Raw genomic sequence first — 11,682 nt, 5'->3', positions numbered from 1 at the left:
CTTTGTTAACTTGTTTCTTAAACACTTAAACACGAAAATACAGCTAAGGAGGTCCAATACCGAAGTATCATCGCTAGGACCCTTGAGAGTTGGATTTGATGCCATGCAAATTGTTAAAAAAAAAAAGAGAGAAAATAGTTCTGGTATACAAATAACCATTTGTTTAGGTTTCAGTCTGTATTAGCGTTAGTGCTCAAAATAAAGCATTACTGTACAATGTTTGTGTATATTAAAAAACAACAACCATAAAACACCAATGCTGTCCTCTTTGCTTGCTGTTACGCATACTTGTCATCAGAGAGCTTCTGTAGTTGCGTGTACTTGTTACTAGGGAGTTTCTATTGCATATACTTGTTACCAGGAGCTCCTATAGTTGTGTATATTTTTCGCTAGAGAGTTTCTGATGTTGTGTATACTTGTCGCCAGGGAGTTCCTGTAGTTGTGTATACTTTTCACTTGAGAGTTTCTGTAGTTGTGTATACTTGTCGCCAGGGAGTTTTTGTAGTTGTGTATACTTATCACTAGGGAGTTTCTGTAGTTGTGTATAATTGTCGCCCGGGAATTCCTGTAGTTGTGTATAATTGTCGCCGGGAGTTCTTATAGTTGCGTATACTTGTAACCAGGGTGTTCATGTAATTCCGTATACTTGTCACAAGGGAGTTCCTGTTCATGTATGTACTTATCACAAGGGAGTTCCTGTACTTGTATATACTTATCACAAGGGAGTTCCTGTTCATGTATGTACTTATCACAAGGGAGTTCCTGTACTTGTATATACTTGTCATCAGGGGGTTCCTGTAGTCGTGTATACTTACTATTGCATGTATTTGTCACCATGATTCCTATAATGTATGGTAACAAACTTTTCATAAATAGTCTGGGTGTACTTAATTTGTCACCCCCAGTGGTACGACGGTATGTCTGCGGACTCATGCCCTCAGAAACCGGGTTTCGATACCCGTGGTGAGTAGAATATAGATAGCCCTTTATTTAATTTTGTACTAAACTACAAACACAAAAAAAGTAAATCTGTCTTACTGCACCACTGTCTGAATTTTTATTAGTGTTGGTAATGATAAGCCAAGAATATATCCTTCAACAAATTAATATATCCTTCAACAAATTAATATATCCTCCAACAAATTAATATATCCTCCAACAAATTAATATATCCTCCAACAAATTAATATATCCTTCAACAAATTAATATATCCTTCAACAAATTAATATATCCTTCAACAAATTAATATATCCTCCAACAAATTAATATATCCTCCAACAAATTAATATATCCTTCAACAAATTAATATATCCTTCAACAAATTAATATATCCTTCAACAAATTAATATATCCTCCAACAAATTAATATATCCTTCAACAAATTAATATATCCTTCAACAAATTAATATATCCTTCAACAAATTAATATATCCTCCAACAAATTAATATATCCTTCAACAAATTAATATATCCTTCAACAAATTAATAGCCAACACGAATAGTTTAATGCGTTTCCTCAAATTCACGCTTCATGACATTAATATAAATGTTCTTAGTGAAATAAATGAAACTCAACTTCAGAACATGAATACGTGGTACTTTCAACTTGAGCAAGATTAAAGGTGGAAAAGTATGGTCATCCTTAATTTAGAACTGCTTACCAGAAGAAGGACAACCAAGTAGCAACACGCGCCGCCTATGCTGCTTCTCTTAATCGAGTAAAAGGATTTAATGCCACAGTTAGAAATTTAGGAATATTTTTGAAGTCACGTCGATGATCGAACGTTGGACCTTCAGCCTGAAACTTTAACTACTAGGCCTGTGCCTGATCCGTATTTCTTAGGAGATGATGATTCTTTTGTATTTGAATAACCGTAATAATCATGTTTTGACTCCTCTGACGTATATTGTTATGAAAAGTTTTACGTTTTTGACTTGTACAATCTGTTAAAAGTACGGAACATCTGGGAAAGGGAAACGTCTGTGAATGTTGGGTTATAAACCTTTCTCCTAACTTAAACAGGTTTGGACACGTATACTGTTTTTGTGTGTGGGTGTATGTTTTATTAGAACCATCATGAAAGAAGGAGAGGCATTTGATATAAACTGGTTTCATGTGATAGAACGTGTTCAGAGAACAGTGCGATCTTCAGCTAATTAAAAAGTATTAATTTCTAAACCGAGTGTTTAAATAAACCGTACTCTATCGGCATCAGAATGAAACTACAAAATGATCGTCAACATTAATAAAAATATTTAGAATATAAATAAAATAATTTCTGTTATGACTTTTAGTTTTCAGTACACGTGGGAAAAATAATTCTATTAACTCTACCTCCATCTTACTAGAATAATTTTTTTAGTTATGTTTTAGACCTTATCACAAAAACTAAATTTGGACAAAGAAACTAACTCCCGAGCTATTTTGATTTATTCGCCTTATTATGAACTAACTCAGTCAATTCTGACTTACTTTATAGTTCATCAAGAAACTTCGAGCCACCAGGAAATAATTTAACAGGAGTTCCATACCTATATATTGATTATGTCTGCGGACTTACAACGCTAAGAACCGGGTTTCAACACCCGTGGTGGGCAGAGCATAGATAGCCCATTGTGTAGCTTTGTGCTTAATTCAAAAACAATAACAACAACATTAACTCATACACTGATAACCACAACAAGAGTTCCATCCTAGCCTATAGTTGTATCCTTGTATATGGAATGTTATGGATTTTTGGGGATATATATATATATATATAAAGTTTATTTCTAACATATGAACATGACAGAACGCCATTTTATGAAGGGGCAAATTTAACTACCGTGTTTTGTTTTGTTTACCAAACTTTAACCTCAACATCTTTAACCTGTTGATCTCTTGAAACATATAGGAATTAAATATTAGTCCTCTCTCAGTAAGATACTTTTGCACGTGCAGAATTATTATTATTGAAACGATAAGGTCCCTGTCGACTTTTTTATGTTTAAATATTCTCCCGTTCGTATTAAAATCTCATAGTTTTAACGCACGAAGGAGTTACATCTTTATGTAAGTGGTTATTCGTTTCTACCTTGTTTATCACAGCGTTCTGGTGAGATGTTGTCCTTGCCCAATGTAGTAATTTCACTTGTATTAATACTGGATCATGTTGACATATATTTACATTAATTAAGTACATGAAACTTATGAAACTAGTTTTTAAACATTTTACACGTTTTTATTGTTTTTCTTAGCACTATTTGCAACCTGTATTGTGTCCACTTCACTGAAGTCTCTAACTTACTGCAAATCTACCATGTTTAAGCTAACGACATTACGTAGTACATACAGTACTGTGCAAAAGTGTTAAGACTAAATCAAAGATTAGATATCAGTTTACTTTTAAAGAATAATGGAAGGTAAATCATAGATGAAACATAAAAATTGTGTTAATCTTCATATATAGTACAACAGAAACTCAGTGGAAATGCTTGAGTTCAACAAACAGTTCATACTTTGTATCCCACCTTTTCCTTTAATAACTGAAGACAGTTTCCCTGGCACTGTTTAACATATTTAAAGTGGGATTTTACTCCAAGTGTCTGTAACACATTTCCATAAAGTTTCTTTGGAAGTAACTTTCGATATGTCAAGTTTTTGATCTATCAAATCCCAGATCTGCTCAGTTGAGTTTAAATCAGGACTCTGTGGGGGACCATTACATCGTTTGAATGACTCCAGCAGCTCCTTTCTTGGCGACGTAATTTATTCATAGGTTGGGCGAGTGTTTGGGTGATTATCTTCTTGGTAGTAGAATCCTTTTCCTATAATAAACAAACCACTGGGTATACCATGAGAGATCAGTATCTGATGGTACTTGTGTTGGTCAATTATTTCCTCTATTTTCCAAATACTTCCTTTCGCCTCAGAAGAAAAATGCCCCAAACCATCACACTGCCTCTCCCATGCTTCATCGTAGGTGCATTGAAGCAAGTATCTTTTACTTTTCTTCTGCTTGACGTACAACTTACGCTTGGAACCAAATATTTCAAACTTGGATTCATCCTTACATAACACCCTTTTCTAATAATAAAAAGTTCAGTTTTGTACCTTTTATCAACTTGTAATCTCTTGACAATACTCGGAGATCAAAGTAAATGTTTTTAACTGCTACATGATCAAATATTCCATTCTCATTGAGTCTTCTAGATACTGTAGATCTGGGCATTTTTCTCTCATTTGGTACATGGTTGTTTATCTCATGCTTGAGATCAGTGTCAGTCTTCCTTCTGTTCTGAAGGCTGCATAAATAAAGAACTTAATATCAGTATCATTGAGTTTAGGTGTTCTGGCTCTTTCCTTCCTATTTTCAAATTAACCTGTTTCAGTCTCACGATCTAGAGTGTACTTGACAGTGTTTGGGGAACATTTTAAGTCAGTAGCAATTTGTTGCAGATTCCAGTCAGCATCACGTAAACCTTTTATGTGAATTCTCTGTTCTATGCAGGTTGTAGTCTAACAGCAGAAATCTAAAATAAATAATCTCAGTTTTTGTCTGAAAATAAAAAATGCAGTAAAAGAAACCCGTTTAAAATCTTTAATGTGGTTTTAGGATAATAAAGATTAAGTTATTTTCGGTTTTCTATGTTTTGTTACAATTTATCCGTTGATATATCTTGTTTTACAAAATAGTAACTAAAAAGTTACCATCTTTGCTCGTTTGTCGTAATTAGCACGCGAGAGGAAACATAAACCAATCAGTTATAAAATATGTTTCTGGCTTAAGAATAATCGTTAATTAAAAACATAAAGTGTTTCTGTTTTACCAAGTAACCGCTAAAAAAATCAAATAGTCACAAAATACATCTTTCTGAAGTAAAGGTTATGTAAATGTCAATCAATCACGAAAGGGTTCTTCTGTCATAAGCAAACATTACATATTTATCAAACAGTTACAAAGTACTTCTGTCACGCGTAAACATTACATATTTATCAAACAGTTACAAAGTACTTCTGTCACGCGTAAACATTACATATTTATCAAACAGTTACAAAGTACTTCTGTCACGCGTAAACATTACATATTTATCAAACAGTTACAAAGTACTTCTGTCATAAGTAAACATTACATATTTATCAAACAGTTACAAAGTACTTATGTCATAAGTAAACATTACATAGTTATCAAACAATCGCAAAAACTTCTTCCATCAGATGTAAAAATTACAAAGAAGGTCTTTTGTAATAAGCAAAAACTATATATCAATCCAACAATCACAAAGAACTTCTATCTCAAGTAAATGTTACAAAATAATCAACTTATCATAGAAGACAAAGTAAATGTTACAAAATAATCAACTTATCATAGAAGACAATTCCTTTGGAAAGTATACATTATGAAAACCGGACCCCAAATTCAACTATTTTAAATTAAAATTTAAACTGGTTTCCATAATTTTACCTTTTGACTAGATTATAGTAAGTAAAACAATATTTATTTTAAACATGATAATGTAAATAAAATATACTTAGTGAGGCTACAAACATGGTAAGTGCTAATTATAGTAAACACTTTTTATACACTTTCAGATTTCAGTTCTGTTTTCAGGAAAAATATCTTCTTTATTTCTGTTAATAATTATTAAATAATTTATTATTTTGTCTAACTCAAATATAAAATTAAGTTTTAATAACCATAGAAGCATTAAACAAAGTGTGAGTTTGAATCCTGGCAATCCTCACATATAAAAGTCTAGAATTCAAATACCGTTTTCGCTTACTAAAAAAAGAATGTTTTATTGTAACCTTTACGTTTTCGCTGTTTATAAACGCGGTGTTCACTGAATACTTAATAATCGTATAACCTACCATAAACTACAAACCATTCCTGTAGTGACACGTAATGACGTCACATACTGCTTGGGTCACCGGAAGTGCGCTGTTGGAGATGAGGTCATGATCTACTGTACTTGTGATCAGTGCTAGTGGTGACGAACCTCTTATACTTAAAAATCAATAAGGTAAGTATGTGTTTGTGTGTGTGTTGGTTTTTTTTTCTTACAGCAAAGCCAATAACGTAAGTAAGCAATGAAGTATATTTGTTTTATTGTTATAATCACGTAACTTCCTCAACTCTAAATCATCTGAATCATCTGCACGACCCAGAAGTCAAATCTCGCTCAAGAAATAAAATAAACATTCTTAGTACACTCTAAGCTTTGAATGGCTTACTTTTCACACTGCCGTAAATAAAAATGTTGATTACAATAAAACAATGGAGGGTTAAGTATTTGGATGATTGAAATTAGCACAATAAATATGGCGTAATAATATTAATCTACAGTTACTGACATTGTATGGTACGATCTAATACATTTATTTACATTACAAACACTATGTTGCATGCGTGGCTTCCATTAAAATATTACAGACAGTGCAGTAATTAAAGTACTATCATCTAATCGGTCACCCTCAAAATCAATTAGTTTGGGAGATACAGTGAAATATGTATTATGTTCGGATTTTTAATTGTCGTTCAATAACGATAAATCATCAATTATTGTTAAACACTAATTATTTTAATTATTAACGGTAGTTGAAGATTCATTCTTTAAATTACATTATGTAACAAAATTTTTACTTTTTCTTGTTCCTGGGCAGAAAGTGTTATTTCCCAATTGCTTATGCCTAAAGTAAATGGAAAAGACCTATTTTTCTCTTGAAACTTTGCTTTTGTGATTTTGGTAATGAAATTTTCAAATTTACCCATTTTCCTGAACATTCCACGTAAATTCAGTGCTGAGAAGCTGGTAGAAAATTATCTCGAACTTACAAGAATTTTGAAGAACCTTTTCTATAACTTTCCATAGTAATAATATACAGGAGCTCACCACTCTCTACTTCAGTTTAGTTTTAGCTGTCTAACATAGACCTATCTGATTTTATCAGAGATGGAATCAAAAAGCTGCAAGTATTCTCCAGACGCATTCTGCTATTATGTGGCCAATTTATCAAGACAAGAGCTAAAAAGTACTCTGTGACAGCATCTGCTAAAATGTATGAAGCCTAAAAGGCATATTTCGGTATGCCTGTCGGGAATCAAGACAAACCCTTGGCACCACATTTTACCTGCGAGCACTGCAAAAACTCTAGAAGACAAGACAGACAATTTTTGCTTGCTCGAATAGTAAGATTTTATATTATACAAATTTTAGACCTTTTAAAATATAAATATCTTTTTAATTTATTATTTTTTTAATTTCTAATAGTGTGGAAAAATATTACATATAAAATATTTTACATGAACCTCTTACACATTAGTTGTGGGTGAAATAAATTTATTCTTCGTAATAATAATTTTATTTTACTCTTTTGCAGAATGGTACAGAGGGAAAAAGAGAGCCATGAAGTTTGCTATTCCAAGAATTTGGCGTGAACTCACTGATTACTCAAGGTGTTACTACTTCTGCATGGTAGATCCTTCCAAATGTCGGGCTGGCAAGAATGCATCTGCTGTCATGTATCCGAACCTTCCATCATCTATCGCCCCAGTGCCACACTGCCCTGAGTTCCCTGTACCCTCTCCGCCAGAGAGAAAGCAGCCATCCACAGAAGAGAGCAGCAAATCAGAAGAGGAGGTAGATGTTGAAGATCCAGGTTACAATTTCAGAGGTGCACCTGGTGAGAGAAACCCATACTACCCCAACCAAAGAGACCTCAGTGACTTGATCAGAGATCTTGGTCTAACAAAGTCGAATGCTGAGACTGGGGTCTGATACGTGAATGTAATTTACATTACAGTCGCAAATCTTGAAAATCTACTCACTTCTAAACATTTTTGTTCATTTTTGTATAACTTTAATATAAATAATGTAAATCTTGATTCATATGTTGTTTTATTCAGATCTTATGTAAATGAAAATGTGCAAATTTGCACGTTTTTACGTAGAAAATAGGTTACTTTCCAAATTTCATTATCCAGGTCACAAAAGCAAAGTTTGAAGGGAATAATGGCCATTTTCTGTACTTTTACAACATAAGTAATTAAGGTATAACACATACTATCCAGGAAAAAATATGTGTTACATAGTGTTATAAACTGTCATTCGAGATTCATCATTTGGATTACCAAATGTCGAGCACTAACGATAATTTGGATTATAAACTCTTACTTATAATAGTCATTTGGATTATAAACTGCTATTTGATAACAATCATTTCGATTTTTAAACTGTTGTTCAAGGCTCAATATCTGGATTATAAACTGTTGTTAATAATTATTATTTGGATTATAAACTGTCGTTCAATAGTGATATTTTCGACTATAAACTGTTGTTTAAGGTTCTTTATTTGGATTATAAACTGTTATTCAAGGTTTTTCAGGTGGATTGTAAAGTGTCATTAAAGGTTCATCGTTTTGAATATAAACTGTTGCTTAGTAACTATAATTTGGATTATAAACTACTGATTAATAACTATCAATTGAATTATAAACTGTTGTTCGAAGTTTCATCACTTGTTATCAACTGTTGTTTAATAACGATCATTTGAAATATAAGCTGTCGTTCAATAGTGATATTTTGGATTATAAGCTGTTGTTTAATAACTGTTATTTGGTTTATAAGCTGTTGTTTAATAACTGTTATTTAGTTTATAAACTGTTGTTCAAGGTTCCTCATTTGGATTATAAACTGTTCAAGTTTTTCATTTGGATTATAAACTGTTGTTCAAGTTTTTCATTTGGATTATAAATTGTTGTTCAAGTTTTCCATTTGGATTATAAATTGTTGTTCAAGTTTTTCATTTGGATTATAAACTGTTGTTCAAGTTTTCCATTTGGATTATAAACTGTTGTTCAAGTTTTCCATTTGGATTGTAAACTGTTGTTCAAGTTTTTCATTTGGATTATAAACTGTTGTTCAAGTTTTCCATTTGGATTATAAACTGTTGTTCAAGGTTTCTCATTTGGATTATAAACTGTTCAAGTTTTTTATTTGGATTATAAACTGTTCAAGTTTTTCATTTGGATTATAAACTGTTGTTCAAGTTTTTCATTTGGATTATAAATTGTTGTTCAAGTTTTCCATTTGGATTATAAATTGTTGTTCAAGTTTTCCATTTGGATTATAAATTGTTGTTCAAGTTTTCATTTGGATTATAAACTGTTGTTCAAGTTTTTCATTTGGATTATAAACTGTTGTTCAAGTTTTTCATTTGGATTGTAAACATTCATTCAATTCTCATTATTTCGATTATAAAATGTCGTTCAAAAATCTTTTGGATTATCATTTTAATTTAGATTATAAACTGTCGTTCAATAGTAATCTTTTGGATTAGGAAATGTTGTTCAAGGTTTTAAATTTAGATTATAAACTGTCGTTCAATAGTAATCATTTAGATTTTAAACTGTTTTACAAGGCGTATTACTTGGATTTAATGTTGTTCAAGGTTTTAATTTAGATTATAAACTGTCGTTCAATAGTAATCTTTTGATTAGGAAATGTTGTTCAAGGTTTTAATTTAGATTATAAACTGTCGTTCAATAGTAATCTTTTGGATTAGGAAATGTTGTTCAAGGTTTTAATTTAGATTATAAACTGTCGTTCAATAGTAATCATTTGGATTAGGAAATGTTGTTCAAGGTTTTAATTTAGATTATAAACTGTCGTTCAATAGTAATCTTTTGGATTAGGAAATGTTGTTCAAGGTTTTAATTTAGATTATAAACTGTCGTTCAATAGTAATCTTTTGGATTAGGAAATGTTGTTCAAGGTTTTAATTTAGATTATAAACTGTCGTTCAATAGTAATCTTTTGGATTAGGAAATGTTGTTCAAGGTTTTAATTTAGATTATAAACTGTCGTTCAATAGTAATCTTTTGGATTAGGAAATGTTGTTCAAGGTTTTAATTTAGATTATAAACTGTCGTTCAATAGTAATCTTTTGGATTAGGAAATGTTGTTCAAGGTTTTAATTTAGATTATAAACTGTCGTTCAATAGTAATCTTTTTAGAAATTATTTTAATTTAGATTATAAACTGTTAGGAAATGTTGTTCAAGGTTTTAATTTAGATTATAAACTGTCGTTCAATAGTAATCTTTTGGATTAGGAAATGTTGTTCAAGGTTTTAATTTAGATTATAAACTGTCGTTCAATAGTAATCTTTTGGATTAGGAAATGTTGTTCAAGGTTTTAATTTAGATTATAAACTGTCGTTCAATAGTAATCTTTGGATTAGGAAATGTTGTTCAAGGTTTTAATTTAGATTATAAACTGTTGTTCAATAGTTCTTTGGATTAGGAAATGTTGTTCAAGGTTTATTATAAACTTTCTTTTGGATTAGATTATAAATTATAAACTGTCGTTCAATAGTTTTAATTTAGATCTTTTTGGATTAGGAAATGTTGTTCAAGGTTTTAATTTAGATTATAAACTGTCGTTCAATAGTAATCTTTTGGATTAGGAAATGTTGTTCAAGGTTTTAATTTAGATTATAAACTGTCGTTCAATAGTAATCTTTTGGATTAGGAAATGTTGTTCAAGGTTTTAATTTAGATTATAAACTGTCGTTCAATAGTAATCTTTTGGATTAGGAAATGTTGTTCAAGGTTTTAATTTAGATTATAAACTGTCGTTCAATAGTAATCTTTTGGATTAGGAAATGTTGTTCAAGGTTTTAATTTAGATTATAAACTGTCGTTCAATAGTAATCTTTGGATTAGGAAATGTTGTTCAAGGTTTTAATTTAGATTATAAACTGTCGTTCAATAGTAATCTTTTGGATTAGGAAATGTTGTTCAAGGTTTTAATTTAGATTATAAACTGTCGTTCAATAGTAATCTTTTGGATTAGGAAATGTTGTTCAAGGTTTTAATTTAGATTATAAACTGTCGTTCAATAGTAATCTTTTGGATTAGGAAATGTTGTTCAAGGTTTTAATTTAGATTATAAACTGTCGTTCAATAGTAATCTTTTGGATTAGGAAATGTTGTTCAAGGTTTTAATTTAGATTATAAACTGTCGTTCAATAGTAATCTTTTGGATTAGGAAATGTTGTTCAAGGTTTTAATTTAGATTATAAACTGTCGTTCAATAGTAATCTTTTGGATTAGGAAATGTTGTTCAAGGTTTTAATTTAGATTATAAACTGTCGTTCAATAGTAATCTTTTGGATTAGGAAATGTTGTTCAAGGTTTTAATTTAGATTATAAACTGTCGTTCAATAGTAATCTTTTGGATTAGGAAATGTTGTTCAAGGTTTTTAATTTAGATTATAAACTGTCGTTCAATAGTAATCTTTTGGATTAGGAAATGTTGTTCAAGGTTTTAATTTAGATTATAAACTGTCGTTCAATAGTAATCTTTTGGATTAGGAAATGTTGTTCAAGGTTTTAATTTAGATTATAAACTGTCGTTCAATAGTAATCTTTTGGATTAGGAAATGTTGTTCAAGGTTTTAATTTAGATTATAAACTGTCGTTCAATAGTAATCTTTTGGATTAGGAAATGTTGTTCAAGGTTTTAATTTAGATTATAAACTGTCGTTCAATAGTAATCTTTTGGATTAGGAAATGTTGTTCAAGGTTTTAATTTAGATTATAAACTGTCGTTCAATAGTAATCTTTTGGATTAGGAAATGTTGTTCAAGGTTTTAATTTAGATTATAAACTGTCGTTCAATAGTAATCTTTTGGATTAG

General features: G+C 30.7%; 1 protein-coding gene across 1 annotated transcript; it reads left to right on the top strand.

Annotated features, from left to right (window-relative positions):
* The first annotated feature begins 5,864 nt into the window (after positions 1–5,864).
* LOC143238649 (uncharacterized) lies at positions 5,865–8,648 on the top strand. The gene is made up of 3 exons (XM_076479058.1): positions 5,865–6,004; positions 6,933–7,170; positions 7,362–8,648. Exon 3 carries the CDS (start codon positions 7,388–7,390, stop codon positions 7,757–7,759), a length of 372 nt encoding a protein of 123 aa, XP_076335173.1. The 5' UTR covers positions 5,865–6,004; positions 6,933–7,170; positions 7,362–7,387; the 3' UTR covers positions 7,760–8,648.
* Positions 8,649–11,682: the final 3,034 nt, after the last annotated feature.

This window comes from Tachypleus tridentatus, chromosome 13 (genome assembly GCF_004210375.1).
Source record: "Tachypleus tridentatus isolate NWPU-2018 chromosome 13, ASM421037v1, whole genome shotgun sequence".
NCBI classification, from domain to species: domain Eukaryota; kingdom Metazoa; phylum Arthropoda; class Merostomata; order Xiphosura; family Limulidae; genus Tachypleus; species Tachypleus tridentatus.
This window is presented reverse-complemented; position numbering and strand designations above follow the sequence as displayed.

Coding starts and splice junctions, on each gene's coding strand:
- LOC143238649 (XM_076479058.1), top strand. CDS start 7,388: ATGAAGTTTGCTATTCCAAGAATTTGGCGTGAACTCACTGATTACTCA.